At 51.4% G+C, this 23,551-nt stretch overlaps 1 protein-coding gene across 1 annotated transcript in view; it reads left to right on the forward strand.

Moving 5' to 3' along the window:
• Positions 1 to 23,551, forward strand: part of GUCY2C (guanylate cyclase 2C) — a 484,448-nt gene that overhangs the window by 424,558 nt on the left and 36,339 nt on the right. Inside the window, exon 19 of the mRNA XM_069650287.1 lies at positions 3,575 to 3,669. Within this exon, the coding sequence (XP_069506388.1) occupies positions 3,575 to 3,669 (95 nt within the window). The remainder of the gene's footprint in view (positions 1 to 3,574; positions 3,670 to 23,551) is intronic.

A 23,551-nucleotide genomic window follows, 5' to 3' on the forward strand; every position in this document is an offset into this window, starting at 1 on the left:
AGAAGGAGGATGCAGAGAGAAATGAGAATTCATAGAGAGAGTGGACGATACAGATAAGCATGTGCACTCGCGAATATGCAGCACTGATGCGTCTGATGATTCTGTTAATGGCAAGGATATGCAAAATATGCCAAAGCAGTTGTTCAGAGCCTGCAAGACATATTTGGGAGGTTGGAAGATGTATCCGAATCTTGCTTTGTGTAATATGTAAATGTATAACATACCAGGCTTGGTGCCCAAGCCCTGTGTACAGTAAAGACACATTCATTTTAATCAGAATTATCAATTACTCATCAGAATATTATTCATTAAATTGTTCCCTTGCCTGCCATATAAATAATGGAGTGTTGTTGTGTTCAGCCTGGGGCAGGCACACAGCAATCCCCACCCCTAAACTGTACTGGTATGGCCCCCCTGTGATAAGTACAGGGATGAGTAGTAGTTGAAACTCTGATTCAGCCCCACACTTGTACTACCAAGCAGTGATTTCAATCATAAAGGAGAAACAGGTGCAGCGCATTTACCAGTTGCATGAGGTGTTACTGCATTTAGGTTGAGTCCAGACAGACCCTGCATGGCAGGTCACCAAGAAAATGGCACAGGCAGTGGGGTGGGGTAAGAGGCACACAAACTGACTGTTCCCAGGAGACGGCCGGCACTGGGAACAGAATCAGTTGATAAACACAAAGCCGGCAAGGCAAGCCCTTTTGCGCATGCAGGGACCGGAGATAAATTAAGCATGCAGAAACATGTCTGGGAAGGTGCAGTCAAGGCATGATCAGCAGTTTCAAACTACCCCTTGACAGTTGGGCCTGGGAAGACAGATGTGGGGCGAAGGATGATACCTCAAGGGGTCCATCAGAAGGTACGTTTTGGTGTTCCTGAATTGCAAAAAGTATCTTGTGTTTTTGCTGATGTTCGCAAAGTACTTCATTGGTCGGATACCATGTGAATGTCTCCCTGTCCACAAGCTCAGGCTGTCTAGTGTTTTTTTTTCTCAATGCGTGCTGACCAGTGGCAGGTGAATAAAGTCCCAGAGGTCAGCACGATTACGTAGCACGTAGTAACAACTAACGATTGGGGTGGAGTGGTTAGGTATGTGGTGCCACAGAGGAGGTGACGGTCCAGGGGGGGGCAGTGGAAATGTTTGCTCCAATCATTGCTTACTAACCTATGTTCAGCTATAGGAGATTTACGTAACCCCACCCCACCCCACCAATCAGCTTAGTGGGACACCCGACAACTCATAACTCAAAGTGCAACTGTTTGCTAATATTGTTTTTGCTGGATAAAATATCCAGCCATAGTCGTCGGTTTTGTCAGCCCTCATCAACCAGTTCTGTTCCACTGTGCTGTATGATTAATGTTACACCCCCTTCGCCTGTTAGTGTAGCAAAGGCCGCGGGCAGGCTATACTTTTTTAGGAGGGGTGTGAGCTGACAAAAAATCATCCAAATAACAAAAGTACTGATTTACCATAAAAAAAGAAATGTTCAACCAAGGTTCTATAGAAAAAAGTAGTCTTTAATTAAAATAACAAAACATAAACACTAATAAAAATCCCACCCATGTAAAGGAAGACACAGACTATGCAGATGTTTGAATTAAATGGACACCCTGGGTCGGAAGACAGGACTAGGCAGGCAATAGGTTCTGCAGCAATGTTCATATTGAAGGATATGCTTTAAAAAGTTATATCGTGGACTCGTATATTGCCACTAGGCTCCTTAGCACGAGGACAGGGGAACAGAACCACTGGCAGTACCTTTAACCTCTTCTTATGTGGTTTAACTGTGCCAAGCTAGGCCTCTTAGTACTTTCTAGTCAGTCGAGATGGTCGAATGGGGCGCTTCCAATGGATCAATTTGGCATTAAGATGATAGTCTGTTTGACATGGTTCAATGATGAAGTGCAGAACTGAAGAAGTGATCGGCTAGAATCGGTTGAAGAACAGGCAGGCAATGGTCGAGTCCTCTCAAAGCGGTCGAGTCAGTTCAACATGGTCCAGCGATGCAAAGCAGTTCAGCAGTGGCTGTCGGTTCGAAGGCAGGTGATGGTAAAGTCAGTGGCTGAATGGAACAAAGAGGTTCAAAAAACGGCGAATAGCAAAGGTAGCTCTAGGGGTCCTAGAGCGGCTTGCAAATGACTTGAAAGCATTTGAGTGAGTTCTGAAGCGGTTCCGGGCAGGAAGGTTGCCAAAGAGCAGTTGTAGCATTGTCCTGATTATCAGTGTTCAGGCAGCAGGCAGGCCTAGTCCAAAGAGCAGTTCACACCAAAATGTTCTCTGAGATGTCCTTTGTTTTTTCTCTCCTTCACAAATAGTTATCTAGGTGGCTATATTAATCTTCTCTAAGAACAACCTGCATACTTGTGACCAGTGTAATCAATACCAGGGCATTGGACATGCTTTTAAACAAATAAACATGTTCTTGCCCATGACATTGCAGGAACCTTAAATGATAACGCAGTGTTATCTTTATCTTAAATTTTTGAATGTCTTGGAAGATTTCAGCTCTCCTTGGGTAACTGTAATAATATAGCAATGACCCATACGTCCGGGGGCGTACAGTGCCAGTAATGGCCTGAGGTAAGGTAGGACTGAGCGAGGAAAAAAATAGTCTTCATATGGTCACTGCAGTCTCTTCACATTAATTGTCCTGCAACCAATGAGTATTATTCAACCATACTACCCTTCTTCGACACCTTCATATGATATTATACTTGTTTTAAGTTCTATTTGTAAATAAAAGTATTGTAGGAGCCCTGTAATTGGCTCTATCCTTCCTATCAATAGCTTCATGTAGTAACTACCATGTGCTTCCAACCAGTTGCGTGATAAATCTTAGGCATGCTTCAACTGTCACGTGCATTGTTCACTGAACTTCCACAAATCTGCAAAATGTTATGAATCCTGACTGACATGAAAATGTGTGCAGTTTTAAGTTTGCACACAACGATTAAACCAGGACAGGAACAGGATAATTAAATTGCATCTCAGCTGCATCATTTGTGGAGAAGACTGGTTTGAATTCTCACCCAAGTCCTCCATTTGTATAAACATTATGATAGCTACTCTTTGAAGATTTTCAATTCACAAATATCCTGTTTCATGCAATGTACAGTCACGCCCAGCCCCTAAGAAATCATTGAATAGCTAATTTCAGGTAAAGGTTAAGTGGAAATTCCACATCTGGTCTTAAAAGGGCCTTGATGAGTTGCAAAATTATATCTCAAACTCTACATGTCGACTATCTGATGGCAGGATAATTCACTTGCAGCCTTGAAGAGACTTCTTGGATCTCTCTCTTGTTGCCCAACTCTATTCCTGTTTCCCAGACTCACTTTGATTGCTTTTACCCTTTCCAACTTTCTTTCTTATCACCATCTCTCCCACTTTACTGTGTAACCCACTGCAGCGCTCCCTTTTCTATCATGACCATCATCCACCAGGTGGATTCTTCCCCTCACCTTCTTTGCTGAACCAGAAATGAGAAATCACACTGGGTCCTGAAAGTATAACACATAGGAACATATAATCAATCTATGTTTGAAGTGTTTTTATTTTTATTTTCAGCTCTACGAATTCATGTCAGCAAGGCAACTATTGACATCCTTCAGAGGACAGAATGCCAGTTCCAGTATGAGATGAGAGGGGAAACTTTCCTAAAGGTAATTGTGTTGAAATATCCATTGTCCAGCAACAGTACAAGGAAGAACGATTGCTTCTAACCTGTATGCTCCACCAACCACTTCGACCAGCACATCAGTGATCCGGTCATTAAGGTGAAAGTGGCAGCCAAATGAAGTGTGTACCTTCTCCGTCTCTTAGGGTAGCATAGGCCAAGAGCAGGCTATAACCTCTGGGCATGTGTGAAACTGTACAGAAGCATTAAAACACCAATAGCACTGGAATGCCAGAATAAAATGTGTGCCCTGTGACGATTCGCTAGGTATCGTCACTTCTCCCCGAGTGGGAGCCCTTTCCCGTGAGGCTGGGGAGGTGCGGCCGCTACCCCATAGTCTCCCTACGGGTGGTATAATGGAGGAGGATCTCACAGGGAAGGATTCCCCCTCTGGAAAAATGCTGAACCACAAAAAACGCTGCTTGCAAAAGTAAGATCAAGCTAGCTTTCATACCCTAAAGCATGTCTTATGGAGCAAGCCCATCTTGAAAGTTGCCAAGGTTGGGAAAGGAACCATTTTGTCCCAAGAATATGATGGGATAGTGCATTCAGTTTTATACATCAGTTGGAAGCTCTTCCCAAGGGAGAAACATGCAACCATCGGGCTTGAAGCCCTGGCAAACAAATGGGTGGTGGTTACTTGAAATACTATCTTATGGTTAGAAAATTCACATTAGTGGCCGATCACTCTCGACTCACCTGGCTCAGTCTAAGGAAAGGCAAAAACACACCAATAATGCACTGGCTTCTTGATCTCCAGCATTTTTGTTTTAACATAGGACATAGAAAAACAGGAAGGATATGTGACAATTCGCTAGGTATCGTCACTTCTCCCCAATGGGAGCTCTTCCCCATGAGGCTAGGGAGGTGTGGCCGCTACCCAATAGTCCTCTTAGTGGTGGTATAATGCGGGAGGACCTCATGGTAAGGGACTCCCCCACCGGGGATAAGAACGATCACTGTGGGTACAACACATTACATAACATCAAACCTGGACATGCCTTAGTCCCCCCCCCTCAATTGCCAACCACTATATTGAAAGTACACCAATGTATTTCTGTAGCGCCAGGAGTACAACTAAGATAGAAAGTACTAGGACGAAGAAGAACATAGAAAACATAAGGGTTACTGACTTTCCTGGTACTGAGACCAGGTGGCTCGCAGGAGGCATGAGGAGTGCCAATGAGCCATTGACAACAGGTGCTGACATTACGCTGGGATGGAGCAAGCCCATTAAGAAGGAAAGCGAAGAAAGACTTGAGGTCTTTGCCTTCGTCCCTGGTCGGAGAACCCACGAGTTTTGACAGCTGAGAGGGGGTATACTGGTCAAGGAGGGCCTGGCCACTGTAACACTCATAAGGGATCAGACCCCAGTCTCAGCAGAAGGGGGACTTTAGCAAGGGAGGGGGAGGAGGAGGAGGAGAAAAGGAAAGTCTTGAGAAGTTTCCGGAACTTAAGGAGATCGGGATCAAGTCTGAGAGGGGCAGGGAAGCTGTTCCAGGGGGAGGCTCCTGCTGAAGAAAGAGATCGACCCCCCACTCTCTGCTTGGAGAAACATCTGATCTGCAGAGAGTTGGAGTTAGAGGACTGTAGTACTCTTGCAGAGGTATTTACGGAGGGAAAGTTGGATGTAGTGGGGATCCAGGCCCCGGAAATCCTTGTGGATGATGCAGAGGGTCTTGAATTTGATCCTTGCAGTCACAGGAAGCCAGTGGAGAGATATTAGGGCTGAAGAGATGCAATCCCTGGGCTTGAGCCCAAGGATAAGTCTTACAGCCCTAGTCTGGATTAGTTGAAGAGGACGAAGGGAGGAAAGAGGTAGATTGAGGAAGAGGCTGTTGCAGTAGTCGAGCCTAGAGAGAACCAGAGCTCTGGAGACATTGAGTTTCTGGGGAAAGGTGAGGAAAGGGAGAATGCCTCCCTTTATGCAAGGAACTTCTTTTTAAGGTACTTTGAGTTCAGTAGAGGTACCCGCCAGGATGCCCTTTCCCTCCATTCCTATTGGAGAAAGCCCTAGATCCGTAGCACAAGCATGTTTGTGTGACCCCTGAAAATAGGGGAGTTGCTACATACTGGTAAATGGTCAAATTGTCTGTAACTGAAGCCATTTGTGGAAGATGATTGGCATTTAAGGATCTCGGGTTGAAATCTAATCTCTGATAAGACTGGGTTTTTTCCCCTGGGTGCCATCTTCAATAGGACGAAGTTTGTATCGGAGGTTTTCACTTGACACCCGCTAAAGATCAAGTATTTGGGGATACACTTTGCTAAATCCTTACGGGATGCATTGAGAATCAGTCATTATGCAATTTTGCATAAGGTTAAGGATCTAACAGATATGTGGCTTCCATTGTTTCTTCTGTGGTGCGAGAGGTTGGAGTCCACCAAAATGATGATCTCCCGTATAGTTTTGTACCGGTTGCTGATACGTCCTGCTAAGTGGCCGCCCGCTTTCTTTGCAGACCTGGATTTATATTGTATATACCATTTTATGGGGTGCCAAATAAAAGAGTATTTCTAGGAATAGACTACATCTTTTGAAACATATAGGAGTGAAACTCTCAAATTTTCACACCTGTCATCAGGATTTCATTTAAAATAAAGGTTTTATGTAGAAAGAGGAATTTGCAGAGATAATGAGTGATAGAGATAGGTATACAGAGATAATCGGAGGAAGAGTATCTTGAGCTCTCCTATAAAGAATAATAAAGACATAATGGTAAATAATAAGGTAATTGGATGTATGTTGTAGCTAGTCCGTGGGATTCCCTGCAAACAAAAAATAGTTGAGAGGGGACAGGATTATCCTTTCAGAAGCTGCAGGCCTAATATGGTTTCCAGTAAAGCTATAACCAGGTTGCCTCATCCATGTGTTCTTGGCTTAGGTCTGTTTGCAAAAGACCTGATGGTGGTGAGGTCAAGGTGAAGCCAAATGATGAAATGCTGAGCAGTAAAATGTCAACCTCTGCTTTGTGGATGGCGTGAGTCAGAGCCAGACTGCCAAAAGACCTGATGGTGATGAGGTCAAGGTGAAGCCAAATGATAAAATGCTGAGCAGTAAAATGTCAACCTCTGCTTTGTATGGTAAGGTAGGTGAAGGAAATGGAATCTGGGGAATGAGAACATACAGGCCTTTTGGCAGTCTGGCTCTGACTCACGCCATCCTTGAAGAGAGCGGCAATAGAGTGTGGCTAAACATTCAATAAAGCTCAAATTCCTCTGGCATCCGGTAGACTATTCATATGGGCCACAATAGAGCCCTTTGCACCGTGCATGGAATGATGTTGAACAATTAGAGGATGCAGGGAAACTGTTTGTCATGTACTGGTAAGTAAAGCTCTTTGGGAATTATGCTGGTAGATTGCTGGCCTGTGGTGAACTTTGGGAGGAGGGAATGTTTGCAAAGAGATTTGCAATGCTGTTCAGATCAGCATGCCCTTTTTACTGAAATCTGTTTTTTGGATGGAAGCAAATGGGGCGTTATTTTAGATTAGAATGGAGTGAACCTTCTCTACATTTTAAATTCATAGGTGGCCAATGGTGTTATAACCTCATGGAAAGAGGTTTCCATGGTTAGATCGTGGCAGAGGTTTTTATGTGTCATCCATAAGATGGCCATTTTGGTCTCCAGGAAAACATTAGTTTCAGTTCATAGGTGGGACATTTGTACTGCCAAGGGATGCATCAAGACCATGAGATGAAAAGGGCCTCAGGGTGCCAAGGGGACACTAGGGTGCCTTGATTTCAGACAGATACGTGGGTGCAAAAAATTATTCAGGACATTAAATTGATGCCAGAAGTCTTCCTGAGGGGGGAGTATGTATGCATACACATTCTAGATATGGCTTTTATGCTTAATATCTATACACACGCCTGCATTATGAGATTTCCTGAGAAAGCAAGCACAGTCTGTTTAATGGAGAGGGATTGGTGCCTCATAACTTACTTTCCTTCTCTTACGAAACTCTCAGATTGCAACCGGTTGTAGACATTTTGTTGTGTTTCTAGGTTTATTCCTTTCCTCGTCACTCCTAAACCCCCTGGATCCTTTTCTCAGGTGACTGTTAAAGATAGCGTCACCAGGGCGCTGCGTACCTGTTTGTCCGGTTGAGGGTCTCGAAGAAGATGCCAAGCTGTCAGAAGTCCTGTGGAGATGTGGTGGATGACGCGGGGAACCAGCCCAGCTCCCGCCCGAATGGGGACAGGGTTGGAGGTGAACCAGCTCCCAACGCCACGGGTGCGCTCTCTGCTCATTTGCATGGTGTCAGGACAGTGCAAGCACTGACAGGGGGAGCCTCTTTATAGCTAGTTCAGAGTCCACTGAAGGCAACTGGATCCGGATGGTGGAAGAACCGTATATCAGATGGTAATAGTGGTTGGGCCCACCAAAGTAATGTACCAAGGCAGATGGAGGCAGAGCAGGTAAGAAGGCAAGGGCAGCAAGATGGAACAGAAGATCCAAAGACCAACTAAGTGGAGAACTAAGGGGGACCACCCCAGAACAGGAATGGGATCCGGGACAGGGCAGGAAGAAGGAAAGGAAACCCCTTCACCAGGACAAGGAGGAAGGAGAAGGTCAGGACAGCACAACCAACAGGAGAGTAACGGGGATACCAGGAACAAGGGAAAAACAGGAATCAGGCAACAGGTAAGGAAGCACAAGGAACCGGCATGGACATGATCCAATTCAAACCGCGTTGAGACACGGTTTGAATGAATGGCCGGCTGCCTTATATATGGCCACCAACACCTGCGAGGCTTGGAACGCAAGCTGTGCTGTCTCCCAGGCGTTGGTATGCCCAAAGAGAGGCTTGGACCGCAAGTCCGTCCAAACCGAGTGCCCTGTGCACCGCGCATGCGTGGAGAGCGGGAAACGGCAGACCGCGCATGTGCAGATCAGCGCGCACAGAGAACCCAGAAGTGCCCGAGACCCAGGACAACCCCGGACCCACCAGACGGAAGTGCGGGTACATCCACCAGGATGGGGCACACCGCTTCAGGTAAGGGGACCCCAATGCAGGCGGTGTGACAGTGATCAGAGAAAGGCCATCACTCTTGGATTGTGACCCTGGGGATGGAAAAGCGAGGGAGGATCACCTGGGAGGAGGGTCCTCAGAGATTGGGAGTGGAATACCTACAAGCGAGACATGGTATCCCCCTTTCACTATTAATGACCAGCCTAACCCTCCCCAACCTTTATCGGACACTGCAAGACCACTCCCCTCATTTCCCCACATTTAACATTTAAAAGTACTGGGACGAGGTAGAGGAGGCCAAGAGTGATGAACATTACACCTACATTTTATCACTCTGGTGCTGGGACGAAGAAGATAACTGCATAGAGCTGTGAGGGTCAGGCATATCCCCTTAATCATAGTGAAGCGTTTGCAAGAGTATAAAATGAGGGTCAGAGAACGGATGTATGCGATTGCTTTGAAAATATTTTACCTAATGGAGATTTCACCAAAACCATTTCACCAAAAAACAAAATTAACTTTTTACTTTTTCTACTTTTCTTTTTTTTATAATGTGCTGGAGAACCCCCAAAAACCCCCTCACCTCTCCCTACCCTAACTTATACCCTTACTCCACACCACACCTATTGTGCATTATACATATACCACTTTACCTACCATTTTCGGCGAAATCTCATTTGGTAAAATTATATTTGGTGAAATCTACTGCAACACAGAGAACAGTATGGACAGAGCAACAGGGAGGCCTGCATGGGAGCGACCAGCAGAGGACCCTTGATGTGTGGAGGGAGCCGTGGTGGGACTGCAGCTGGAACCAGGATGCCGGCAGATACTTCAGGGAACATGTGGGCCCCAAGACGAGCAGGCCGTGTGGATACCACGAGTATGGGAGCCTCCAGGAGACAGCCCGAGCAGCAAGAGCTGCGATTGAGGATGCCACCCTCATCCAGGGAGGAATCTCTCCAATTGCCAGCATGTGCAGAAAATGCTCAGCAAGGGAGCAGGGCTCAGCCCGGTTGGCCCGCTGACCTTGCGAGCAAAGAGGAAGCTTCAAGGTGAATCGAAGGGAGACGCAGACAGCCGGCGAGTGTAAACAAGGACACATGGGCACCAGGGCGCTCCTAGCAGACCGTAACTAAGAAACAGTCCTTGAAAGCAAGTTCAGCGAATATATATTGAACACCGAATTGAACAGAAACCTACGATTAAGCATAACAAATATAGCCTAAATCCTGAAATTGAATGAAAATTTAAGATTAAGTATTATGAAGGCATCATACATACCGAACTGAATGAAAATGTAATACTAAGCATAACACATGCGTCTTGAATACCGAACTGAAAGAAAATGTGAAACTAAGTGCAAAGCAAATATTGAAGGGCAGCCAACGTGTCCATGTGAAAATAAACTACAAAAAAAGGCACAAGTGTGAAAGAGTGCCACAGAAAGGGGTGGTATAAGCAAAAGCCCCACAAAGTGAACTTGTATGAATGAATGCAGCACAGCAAGGCAAAAGACTGGCACGAGGTGTGTGAGACATGATGGCAGAACCAAGAGGGTGATAAGGAGAAGCCAGAGAAGTGTAAAAGTGCACATCAAGCCAAGAGGCCAACAAAGAAGAATTAAGTGAAGGAAACTTGGCACACAGTAGCAGGAGCTGAAGAACCTGTGTAGCCTCAGAATTGAGGAATCCTGGTTGTGTGACCTGTGCTGGGTGGACCATTTGGTCTGACAACTGCGCCCAGACCAGTGAGCCCTAAATGTGGAAAGGCCAAAGATATAGTGTAGAAAATCAAGGAGAAGCATTGTGAGTGAACTGGTGAGGCAAGCCAGGAAAAGGGTCACGTCAAACATAAGCTGTGTTACACTTTTAAAAAGACTGAAACAAGTCTATGTGGTGCAGTTGAAGTCTTGGGGAAGGGAACCCTGAGACTCAAGGAACTGCATGTCTTGTCTGAGAACAGAGTCTCAAGACCTTTTGTGTTTGAACTGGGTTGGTTGGAACTTGGGGAAGGGAACCCCAAGGATTTTTTAGATCTGTATTTCTTTGAACTGGAGAAAGGTAACTTTGAGACTTTTGTTGAACTTTCTTGTATTTGGGGAAGGGGAGCAGAAAGAGAGGTGTGAGCTGGAAGAAGCTCAGAACTTTGAGTTAAGCACTATTCCGTTTGTTAGTAACATCTCTACACATTGTTTAATGTTAGTTGTGAGGGTAAGAATAGGTTTTAGACACAGACAGACGTTTAAGTGGAACCTTTTGACTTTCCCTAGTTTCGTTCAGGTAGGGAAATCCCACCTGAGCATAGGGTAAGTTAGGCCTTCTACCATTCTGACATTTAAGTTAATAAATATCTTTGGTTTGAACTTTAAGTCTGTTGTCTGTGTCTTACTCCATGATGCCTTCATACGTTTGTATTTGGAGATTTCTAGTATGTGATACAAGAACACTGAGCCCCAGTCTCTGGCTCAGACCTACATCAAGAGCTGTCCATCTGCACTGGGATCGGGCCTATCTGGTAATACCAAACATAGAAGTTTGCAGTCGTTTTTTTACTCCCCGTGCACGGGGAGTATCACACGTGATAGGCCTTGTGTGAGCTGGGTACGTGTATCTTGGGGGTGTGTGGGATGTTTTACACGCGATGGGCCTTGGGCGAGCGGGGTACGTGTATTTTGAGGGTGCACGGGAAGTTGTACACACAATAGGCCTTGGGCGAGCGGGGTACGTGTATTTTGAGGGTGCGCGGGAAGTTGTACACACAGTAGGCCTTGGGCGAGCGGGGTACGTATATCTTGGGGGTGCGCGGGAAGTTTTACACGCGATAGGCCTTGGGCGAGCGGGGTACGTGTATAACAGGGGTGCGTGGGAAGTTTAACATTCGATAGGCCTTGTGCAAGCGAGGTATGTGTATCTTGGGGGTGCGCGGGAAGTTTCACACGCGATAGGCCTTGGGCGAGCGGGGTACGTGTATTTTGGGGGTGCACGGGAAGTTGTACATGCGAAAGGCCTTGTGCGAGCGAGGTACGTGTATCTTGGGGGTGCGCGGGGAGTATCACACGCGATAGGCCTTGGCCGAGTGGGGTACGTGTATACTGAGGGGTGTGCGAGGAGTTTCACACGCGATTTCGCTGGGCGAGCGGGGTACGTGTATTCTGGGGGTGCGCAGGGAGTATCACACACGATAGGCCTTGTGCGAGCGGGGTACGTATATTACGGGGCTGCGCGGGAAGTTTAACATGCGATAGGCCTTGCGCGAGCGGGGTATGTGTATCTTGGGGGTGCACGGGGGTATCGCACGCGATAGGCCCTGGCCGAGTGGGGTACGTGCATACTGAGGGGTGTGTGAGGAGTTTCACACGCGATTTCGCTGGGCGAGCGGGGTACGTGTATTCTGGGGGTGTGCAGGGAGTATCACACGCGATAGGCCTTGGCCGAGCGGGGTACGTGTATACTGAGGGGTGTGTGGGGAGTTTCACATGCGATTTCGCTGGGCGAGCGGGGTACATGTATTCCTGGGGTGCACCAACACGATTGGCAGTGTGTGTCCTCCCAGGTGTGCCCTCTTGCCCCTCCCTGGGCCCTGCAGGCAGCCCACAACACAGGGGACTACCCAGCACCCCTGGCCATGCCCCCCAGCCAGCCCACATGTCACCATGCACAAGTGAGCACCGACACATGTCCCCCTGCACCCCCACCCACCCAGCAGTAACAGGCACCTGCCAGCAGGCCACGACTCATGTCTCCCTAAACCCCCTAAACCCTCACCCACCCAGCAGTGACAGGCACCTGCCAGCAGGCCCCGACTCACGTCCCCCCATCCACTCACCCACCCAGCAGTGACAGGCACCTGCCAGCAGACCCCGACTCATGTCCCCCTAAACCTCCACCTACCCAGAAGTGACAGGCACCTGCCAGCAGGCCCTGACTCATGTCCCCCTGCATTCCCACCCACCCAGCAGTGACAGGCACCTGCCAGCAGGCCCCGACTCATGTCCCCCCATCCACTCACCCACCCAGCAGTGACAGGCACCTGCGAGCAGGCCCCGACTCATGTCCCCCTGCATCCCCACCCACCCAGCAGTGACAGGCACCTGCCAGCAGGCCCCGACTCATGTCCCCCACCCACTCACCCACCCAGCAGTGACAGGCACCTGCCAGCAGGCCCCGACTCATGTCCCCCCGAACACGTCATTACGATCCACAATCATGGGGCTTATGGCCACCCAAATCACACCCCACGCCACAACAGTCCAAACACACAACCAAGTATTACATCCACCCCACATTGAAATCGCCATCACATGATACATCCCAAATGGCAAGTATGCACACATGTCCGTCACACACACACAATGGATGCAAGTGAATGAGAAAACACACATCGTAACATGCATGAAACCAAAGAGAGAATACCACACATTGAAGTATGAAATAAAAATGTATTAAACACAAAAGCAAGGGAAGGAAATCCAACACACAATAATGGAAATGATAAAGCACGTTAAAAAAAAAAATAAAAAAAAATAATCTTGTGAAAGCAGAATCCAAATCAAACCAAAAGCACATGGGTCCAAAGTGTCTGTCCGTGAAAACAAATCCAAAGTGAAAAAATATGACAAAACCATTGATACATGGAAAAAAAAGAAAAAATGAAGTGAAATCCAATGTTGAACTATTTACAAAGTACACATCCAGGGTCCATGAGCCCAACCATTGAAAGGAAATCTACAAACAACCCTAACCAATGAACTATATACAAAAAGGTGGGGCATTGTCCAAGCGCCCCAAAATAAATAAAAACAGAAAGGAAACCTAACACTAATTAACTATATACAATGGCGGCGGGCAAGTCCTACGGCTCACTTGTTTTTTTCCCGGGCCAGGGCATCATCGAACTCCTGTTCCACGTCCTGGAGGCGGGCCTGCTCCATGGCCCCGAGGTTTCGCAGGGATGTAGCCATGTCCACCTCCAACTCCTTGCGAATTGCCTCGAGGCACTCAGCCCGCCTCAGCGCCCGGCGCATGGAGGTCTCCGGCCTGACCATAGTGAGCCGTACCTCTTCCACCCGCCACCGCTCCGCATCTATTTGCTGGCCCAAACGCTGCCACACGGAAGACACTCCCAATCCAGGGTCCTTCTGCCCTCCGGCCGATGCCTGCCCCTCTGATGTTGATGGCCCCGAGCCATCATCGCTCCCACCTTGAGCCTGCTGCTGCTGTGCCTGTGCCCTGCCTCTTGATGCCTGCACGTCCTCCTCCTGCTGTGGTGCAGTTGTTGGTGTGGCCACCCCTGCTGGACCTCCGACTCCCGACTGTGGCAGGGATGTGTCCTCCACCAGTATGGCTGCTGGGTCAGAGGCAGCTCCACAGGGTACCCAGGTGACACATGGGCCGGAGGATGGCACAGAGGACGACTGGCGCATAGAGGGTTCAGGTGAGGAGGGGGTCGGTAGAAGGTCCAGCACACGGAGGAATCCAGCACTGGTGATCCGTCCTAGTAGGTCGACGCGTTCAAAGAGGCATCCGAGATGACGTGCAAAGTCTTCACGAAAACACTGCAGGTTATCTTGCATGCCCCGTTGACGCAACGCCGTCCCAGCCAGGACAGGCTCAACACGGTCCCAGATTGCCACGTCTGCAGGGAGAGGAAGGCCAGTTGTTGTGCGCTCATCCCCTCCCTGAGAACGGGTCTGGACGTAGGCATCCCTGCTGGTGCGGGATGATGCAGTCACAGGATCGGGGACAGGATTACACACAGGCACCTCCGTGGCAGCCTGTGCTGCCTCCTGTCCCTGCCCCTGGACTGCACCACTAGCACCAGTGGAATCCACCCCTCCAGACCCTGTGTGTGTACCTTCCACGGCCTCCTCCTCAACTAAACCCCCCGATTAACCTGGATGACACCGTGCCATCTTCCTCCATCGGACCCTGTGGGGTCTCAGCTGTCCCTTCTGCTGCCGAGGAGTACACTTCCGCCTCTTGGACCTACCCTCGGCAGCTGTGGCCATGGTCGCGGCACCAGACTCCTCACTCCCCGACAAGATAACAACATGGGAGGGGAGCCAGGCCTTGCGTCTTCGGCTGGCGGTGCGATCCCTGCCGCTTTGCTCCACAGCACCATCTCCGCCCTCTTCATCAGTTGACACTGCAGACAGGGAGAGATAGAACACAGGCATCAGGGCACTGTACAATGGTCTGATACACACATGACAGTTGTACATGAGTGGCAGTGTCAAACTTCAGACATGGCATCACACTCCCCAACACACATGTCATTTCAACTCACACACATGAGCAAATCAACAGGAATGTTGCACCAGGCAGCACCATCCATACACAAACAACAGCATGAGCAGCCGAAGGTGAGCCTGACGTCACATGCAACACGGGGAGTGCAGAACACATGCACACACGCCACCAGACATACATGCATCTGTACATCTCCACCACCTGTTGCAGTCATAACATCGCCATCCATGTCACATCTGGCAATCAGTCTCCTACATGTCAGTGTCACATGCATCCATGGTGTTTCACAGTTGCACACTTATCAAATACACACACATGCACATGTACATAGTGCAGATACATGTAGGTGGAACCAGCATCCAAGTGTGACACCACAACCATGCCACAGTACATACACAGAAATTTAAAAATGTGCACACCCACACCTGCATTTGGCCAGCATGCTTACCAACACATACACCATCGATGTGTCTCATACATGAGAGGACTCACATGTGGCAGGCTCATGTCCCTGTACATACACATCCATACATGGCCCTAAAAAGACATATGTACAACCTGCACACTCCTGCCACACCTCAACATGCAAAGCTTCCAAACAGTACGCAGGTACACTTATCGCTCGACTCCAGGCGGGTCTGCCTCTCTAGGACCTGGAGGTGGAGCGCTGGGCGTATACGTTCCAGGACCCTCATCTGGTTGTTGGTTAGGCGGACCCGGCACCCCTCGGTATCCGCTGCGTTCAAGAGGCGCCGGGCCTTGTTGAGGGTCCTGGACCTGAAGTCCTCCCAGCGCTTCCGGACCTGTTGAATGGCGCAGACTGCCACCCCCTCCACGTTGATGGCAGTCACGATGTCCATCCAGATCCTCTTCCGTCCTTCATTGTCGGCGCTCAAACTTCCAAAGAGGTCATCATACTGCCCCAGGACTTGCTCCACCAGGATACCAACTTCATTGGCACTGAAGCTGGTAGCCCTCTGCTTCTCTGGCTGGGGGTTGCCAGTGGTGCCAGATGGTGTTGTGTCCGACATGGCAACCCCAGAGGCCGGTGTGGGTGGGCAACTGGGTCCTGGGGCTGGGCTGTGGAGCGATGGAATACCAGTCGGGAGTCTTCTGTTCCTGCAGGGGTGGTCACAGCAACTGCACCCCTGCAGATGGCTGACGTGCAGGCACCAAACAGCAGAGCATGTGGGCAGCAGGCAGGCAGGCAGCAGCAGATGGCAGGTGGGAGCGTGCTCAGGGCTTTGGGGGGCAGGAAAATGGTCTTCTGGGCAGGAGTGTGGCCTTATGTGTGTTTTTGCGTGGCCAGCTTGATATGGAGTTATTTGGCACGTGAAAAAACTGCACGTCTGCGTGTAATTCGAGGAAAGGCCCTTAGCGCGTAAGCGCATCTGTGACGTGACGCGCAAGGGCATTTCCCTCAACACGGGTGCATGTTGATTGTACATGTGCAAAAACTGCACGTCCGGGTTTCACTGCATGTAATTGGAGGAAAGGCCCTTAGCGCGTGCGTGCGTAAGTGACGTTGCATGTGTGGGCTGGGTTCAATGGTACGCATAGGACGCCATTTTCTTGTACGTGCTTTTTGTGGAGAGGGAGCAGGTGATTCTTGTACTTCTTGTCGGTTCACACGCGATTACTTCACAACGGTTCCAGTTCCTACTCCCTGTATACTCAGACAGCGTTCAATTCTTCTTTTGGCGGGGGTGTTGCCAACACGCACACGCATGTATTTTTCACATTCTTTTTCCAGGCAGACGGTGAGTCGCGCACGTATTTTTCAACTGTGGTTGCCCCTGTGTGTCGCATACTCATTCAGAGGTCATTGTAGGCTGCGTGTACCACGCGTACGCTTATTTTAGTGTTTCTGGGTACCTGTGCGTTGCGTGACCCGTCATCTTCCCCCAGGGGTCACAAACAGCCTTGCTAGAGCACTAGGGTATGTATTCCATCTAGTACCCTACTCCTTTCACCCCAATTGCCCAGGACAATTGTTTACTGCAACTCCCATTCGCACAACAACATCAGTGCCATGGTTGGGAGGCGACCAAGCAGTAAGGGAGGCAAAGGTGGCTGACCTCAAAGAGGTGGGCGCGGTAGGGGACGTGGCCAGGATGTGCAGGGTGGCTGTTAGGGAGAATTCTCTTATAAGACTATTTTCCCAAACCAAGTGAGTCCCCCAGCAGCTTTGCTGGATTTTTGGGGTTTGTGTTTTTCTCCTGCTAAGAGTGAGACTCCTTTCCTCCCACTCTTAGGCATGGTTTGAGGTATGTCTTTGACTTATTGTGTGCTTATGGGCTATGGGGTCTTTTATTCCATAGGGTATCATCTGTTTTAATGTATGTGTTACACAGCACCCTCAGTGCAGTAACACAGGGATGTCATAGTGACCCCCAAACATAGACTCCATACCCTGGGACTGACTACTGTCTCCCAGGGCATGTAAAGTCACCATTGGCTTTAATAGTCCAAAATTGTGAACAGAACCAGTACAAACCATCATATTGTGGAAGTACTGGAAGGGGTTAATTCGATTGCCCCTGGGTCTGTTTCCAAGGGGGTGTGGTGCCGCCCCGTGAAGGGGTACGCACGCGGCGGCGTGACGTTGCACGTCGCCGCGTGCGCCTTAAATAAACGGGGCGTTCCCGGCCGCGTCAGAGCGACCGGGGAGCCCGAAGCGTACAGACGTGTTGGTGTCTGGTCTGTGCGCGCATGGGCTCGCGGGCACGCAGCGGGGGCACCCAGAGACCCCCAACAGTGGCGACGAGTGTCGGATGCCCGGGCCCGGCGGTGAGCGCGATCCCGGACATAATTTTTCATTACAAGTGAAGCATCCGTGGATGTTTCGCATCGCGCCGAGGCCGCGGACCACACGCGGCTGGCGGCCATTTTACCCACGAGGTGGGGGATCTTCCAACAGCTCCGGTTTGGAGCAGGAAGGCCATCCAAACCTAATTTTTGGAGTAACTGACTGCGGGCAGTACAACCTGCAGGCCCATGCCAGAATTTTGTCATTTTGGTGAATTTTCAGGCGGTGACGTCGTGTTGTAGCTGGAAGATGGACTGAGGTGGCTGGGCCTTCTCAGCCCATTCCTTTTGAAGCTCAATTTTTGGACACTCTCATCCACGGATCCTTGTCAGGAACCTCTTCAACCCCTTCATCATCATCACGTGGGGGATGACGCTCCAGCTTCTGCGGCCCACGTGGACATAAGGCGTCTTGAGGTACTCTCCGTCAACCCTTTCATCATCACGTGGGTGGTGGCAGTGTGGGGAGTGGTGCAAGTTGCGGCCCTCAGAATTGGAACAAGGGTGCCTGTGCGCTTGCGCCTGTGAGTGATCCTGATGCCCTGGAGGGTGCGACTGCCACGGCTTCGGAGGATTCGCTGGATGAAGATCTAACAGACCTGCTCCAGCAGAAACCCCCACGCCCGACGACGTCTGGACTGCCTGCACAACCGGTGGGTGCCGCCCCCCCCCTCCGATCCAACCACCACCCCTGGCCATGGCCCAAGCCAGAGCGCAAGCGGCCCTACAGCCAATTCCGGAGTTTGATGCTACGGGCCCCCCATCCAGCCTGGGGCCCCGATGGAGGAGATGGATTGGAAGGCTAGACATGTACTTTCGGGCCGCCCAGGTCACGGACGATGACAGCATGGTGGCCACGATGCTCTACTCCGCAGGAGTGACTGTGCAAGAGATCTTTGAATCGTTGACTCCAGCGGGTAACTCATATGATCAGGCCAAAGCAGCCCTCCTGGCACATTTCGTCCCCCTTGCCAATGTCGACTTTGAAAGGTTCGTCATGCTGTCGGCCAAACAGAAGGAAGAGGAGACGCTTGACACCTTCTATGGCCGCCTGCGCCGCCTGTCACAAGGGTGTGCGTGGGGGGATGCGGAGGACATGATAAGGACCATGCTGATCCAGGCATGCTCGTCAGGCAAGCTGAGGCGACAAGTCCTAAGAGAGCCCGGACTCACGCTGGCCAGGATCCTGGAGCTCGGGAGGTGCCATGAGGTGGCGGAGGCTCGAGCCAACAAAATGGAGGCCGGTTCCCGCGCTGTGAAACCGGAGGAGGTGTGCGCCGTCTGGCGGGGCGGCAGAGGGGTGCGAAAACCCGGTATACCTCCCAGAGACAGAGCGGGGAAGCCGGTAGAGTCGTGCCAGAAATGCGGTTATGATCTCCCCCACTCATCGGAGTGCATGGCCAAAGGAAAGGTTTGTGGACGCTGTGGGGTGCCTGATCACTTCTCGAGGGTGTGCAAGGCGACTCTGCCGGTTCTTATCCCGAGAGGACAGCCCCGTCTATGGGCCCCGCGGCAGTACCGCCCGCCGAAGGTAGCTCAGGTGGAACAGGTGGAACCAGAGGAGGCCCTGGCGGAAGAAGTGGAGGAGGAGGAGGACGAGGAGAACATCTTCTTCGTCTCCAGCATGGAGGTCCTCAAGGGAAGGAGCAGAAGACAGCCGAGGTGTGTCGTGGAGGTAAACTGCTCGCCAGTCCCAGTGCTAGTCGACACGGGAGCCTCTGTCAATGTCATGGCGAGAGGACATTATGCTGCGCTCAACCCAGCCCCGAGGCTGGCGACGCCAAGGGCCCGTATCTTCGCATTTGGGGGGCGGGAGCCCTTGCCACTCGATGGGGTATTCGTTGCCAAGGTGGAACACGACGGGTCGAAAATCAGAGCCCGCTTCTATGTGACTCCAGTGAGCAGCAACACCCTGCTCAGCTGTGCGGCAGCGGAGGCCCTTGGAATAGTCAGCTTCGGCTATTCAGTATACTTGGAGGACATCAACGACCTGCTAGACAAGTATGCTGACATCTTCAAAGGGATCGGGAGGATGAACGGCGACCCCGTGAGGCTCCACATCGACGAGTCGGTACAGCCCATAGCCCTGAAGCACAGGCGAATCCCATTTCATCTAAGGGACCAGGTGGACAGGGAACTCGATAACCTGGTGAACCTGGACGTAATTGAAAAGGTGGAGGGCCCCACACCCTGGGTATCCCCCATTGTCGTGGCGAGGAAACCGAAACAACCGGACTCCGTCCGAATCTGTGTGGACATGCGGTTGCCCAACAAGGCCATCAGGAGAGAACGACACCTGACCCCGACGATTGATGACATCATTGCGGAGGTGCAAGGGGCCCGTTTCTTCTCGAAGTTGGACTTACGGGCTGGCTATCACCAAGTTGTTCTCCACCCAGAGTCCCGTTATATAACGACTTTCACCACCCACAGGGGACTCTACAGGTACAAGCGTCTGAGCTTTGGAGTGTCGTCTGCAGCTGAGGTATTTCAGAACTTGATCCGAGGCGCTCTCGCAGACCTGGAGGGCGTCCTGAACATTAGCGACGACATTCTGGTATTTGCGAGGACTGAACCAGACCACCTGAAACGCCTAGCCAGGACTCTCGAGAGGCTACAATCGCTGGGGCTCACCCTCCACAAGGACAAGTGTGAGTTCCTCCGCCCGACCATTGAGTTTTTTGGTTTCATCTTCAAGGAGGGCGGGGTGTCTCCTGACCCCAAGAAGGTCCAAGACATCAAGGCGGCACGACCCCCTGAGTCCGCATCAGAGGTGCGGAGCTTCCTCGGAATGGTGACGTACTGCGGGCGTTTCATCAAGAATCTCGCCTCGAGGTCGGAACCTCTGAGGGCCCTGACGAAAAAGGACACCGTCTGGCAGTGGGGCCCGTTAGAACAAGCGGCATTCGAGGACATTAAAGGTGCCCTAACAGCAGAGGACACCGTGGCTTTCTTTGACCCCGCCTTGGAGTCGGAGATTGTTGTGGACGCCAGCCCGTTTGGCCTCGGGGCAGTCCTCACCCAGGTGTGCAGAGATGGGGGAATGAGGCCCGTGGCCTATGCGAGCAAGGCCCTCTCCGAGACCGAGCAGAGGTACTCACAGATTGAGCGAGAGGCCCTGGCGGTTCTGTGGGGGGGCCGGCATTTTCGGCTATATGTGCTGGGGAGACCCGTGACAGTGGTAACAGACCACAAACCACTGATTCCAATCATGGCCGGATCCTCCTCCAAACCACCAGCCAGGATCGAGCGGTGGATGCTGGCCCTCCTGGAATATGGCGTCAACCTCATCTACAGGCCAGGGGCCAACAATGCGGCGGACTACCTGTCCAGGCATCCGGTGGGCAGGGATGGGCCCGCACAAGAGTCGTGTGCCGAGGAGGCCGATGATCACGTGAGCATGGTGGTCGAGAGTGCCACCCCCAATGCAATGCCGCTGCCCGAACTGGAGAGCGCAGCAGCCAATGACGAATGCTTCCGCATCCTGAGAAGCTCGATGCAATCGGGGTCCTGGAAGGCCGTGCTGGAGTTGGTGGCCGGGCGCACTCAAGAGGCCAAGGTGACCCTCGAGCAACTCTGGAAGGTGAGGGATGAACTGTCCTTCACGGAGTCGGGTCTGCTGCTGCGGGGTGATCGCCTGGTGGTGCCGGGCTCCAAGGTCCACGAGGTCATCAACCTGGCACACCAGGGACACCAAGGGGCCGCCAAAACGAAGGCGAGGTTGAGGCTGAAGGTGTGGTTCCCCGAGCTGGAGAGGAAGGTGGACGACTTCATAGCGGCCTGCGTATGGTGCCAGGCGGCTTCCCCTGTACAACGGGAGCCCGAGATCGAGGTAATGCCACGGGGGACCCGCCCGTGGGAAGTCGTGCATGCGGACTTCGGATCCACAGCCGTGGGTACTCACTTCCTAGCCATCGTCGATGAGTACTCGCGATACCCGGAGGTGGAATTCGTTGAGTCGGTGGCATTTGAGCACGTGGTGGGCGCTGTGGAGAAAATCTTTGCCACCCATGGGTTCCCCGTGACCCTGTGCTCGCACAATGGATCCCCATTCCAGAGCGCGAGGTTCTCGGAATTTCTCGAGAGCTGTGGAGTGGCCCACCGAAAGGTGTCCCCATTGTGGCCCCGCGCGAACGGGGACGCAGAAAGGCTGATGAGGACATTAAACAAGACTTTCCGGATAGCTCAGGGACAAGGCCAGCCTCTCCAGCGGGCGCTATACCAGTTCCTGAGAGTATACCGCACTACCCCCCATGCTTCAACTGGGGTGGCCCCGGCTGAGGCTCTATTCCGCAGGTGCCCCCGAGGTCTCCTCCCGGAGGTGCAGGAGAAGGTACCCGGTGTAATAGACGACCAAAGGGTGGAAGCGGAGCGACTGGCAAGGACCCATCAGGAAAACCTACGGAGGGGTCTTCGTCCGCAGCGGCTGGAACCGGGCGACGAAGTGTTGATTAGGAATCGGCATCCCCATGGGAAACTCTCGCTTCCATATGAACCCGAGCCGCTGGACGTAGTGGCAGTGAAGGGGTCGATGGTGACGGCATCGGATGGGAAGTCGGCCGTCACCCGAAATGTGAGTTTCTTCAAGAAACTGGGGGACTCTCGGACTGAACTCCCGCCTGACCCAGATGAGACGGTCCTCCCGGACGATGACACCCCCCGGGGGGAATGCGTGGGGTCACCAGCACGAGACACTGGAGCGGCCGGGAGTCCGGCGACGGAGGTAGGTGGGAGGTACCCCCAGAGGGCTGGGCGAGGGAGACCTGCCTACCTCGGAGACTACGTGCTGGGGCCGATTGACTGTGTTCCGGAGTGAAGGGGATCCGGGAGGCTGTTAATAAAAGGGGGCCTGGGGTTTTGTGAGTTAACAACTGACAGTGTGTGCAGTGACATGTTTGATGTGTTTGTTTGTTGTTGTTCCTCCTGGGAAAAAGGAGGAGTGTGGTGCCGCCCCGTGAAGGGGTACGCACGCGGCGGCGTGACGTTGCACGTCGCCGCGTGCGCCTTAAATAAACGGGGCGTTCCCGGCCGCGTCAGAGCGACCGGGGAGCCCGAAGCGTACAGACGTGTTGGTGTCTGGTCTGTGCGCGCATGGGCTCGCGGGCACGCAGCGGGGGCACCCAGAGACCCCCAACAGGGGGCACTGTCCAGTCCCCCCTTGTCGAGTTTCTGGCTGGTGGCAGTGGTTACCACGCGAAATATTCCACCAGAATATTTCCTATGGGATTTTCCCTTTGGTTTTAAACGCACCACTTTTTGGTGCAATGTTAAAGATACCGCCGGTTTATTTATTTAATATAAAATCACCGGTTGGGTCTTTTCGCCAGAACTCTTTTCTTAAATGGCGTTTGTGTCCGTCTCTGTAACTCCAACCAATGTCGGGCCCTTTGTTCCCCTTTTTGGCGGGCTTCTACACAGAAGCCCTCCAACTGGTGCCACTCTGTCTGGGTTCCACAGGATGTGTGGGTGGGGGAATTGGCACCCTGGACTGCGTTGCCTTAGCAACCAAAGTCGCACTTTGTTCTGATTGGCCCAGTGGAGAGCCGCCCGGCTGACCACTTAGCATGTATGAGTGACGGCTAGGCTGTTGAATGGGGGTTTTTCTGCATAAAAGCAGAGCTTTGGGGACTGGAACTTCAGAAGTCGACACAGGACCTAAGAAATCCGAAGAGGAGAGAAGCTGAGCCATCTGCAACAACGACACCACCAGTGGAGCCCTGCTGCAACGACCTCACCACTTTCCCGACTACAAGAGAAGATCTTCTGCTGTAAGAGTATTCGCCCTTTGAGCTGGTGGGGACAACCAGTTCGTCATTTGCCTTAAAGGAACGTC

This window comes from Ambystoma mexicanum, chromosome 3p (genome assembly GCF_040938575.1).
Source record: "Ambystoma mexicanum isolate Mex_15411 chromosome 3p, UKY_AmexF1_1, whole genome shotgun sequence".
In the NCBI taxonomy this organism is placed as follows: domain Eukaryota; kingdom Metazoa; phylum Chordata; class Amphibia; order Caudata; family Ambystomatidae; genus Ambystoma; species Ambystoma mexicanum.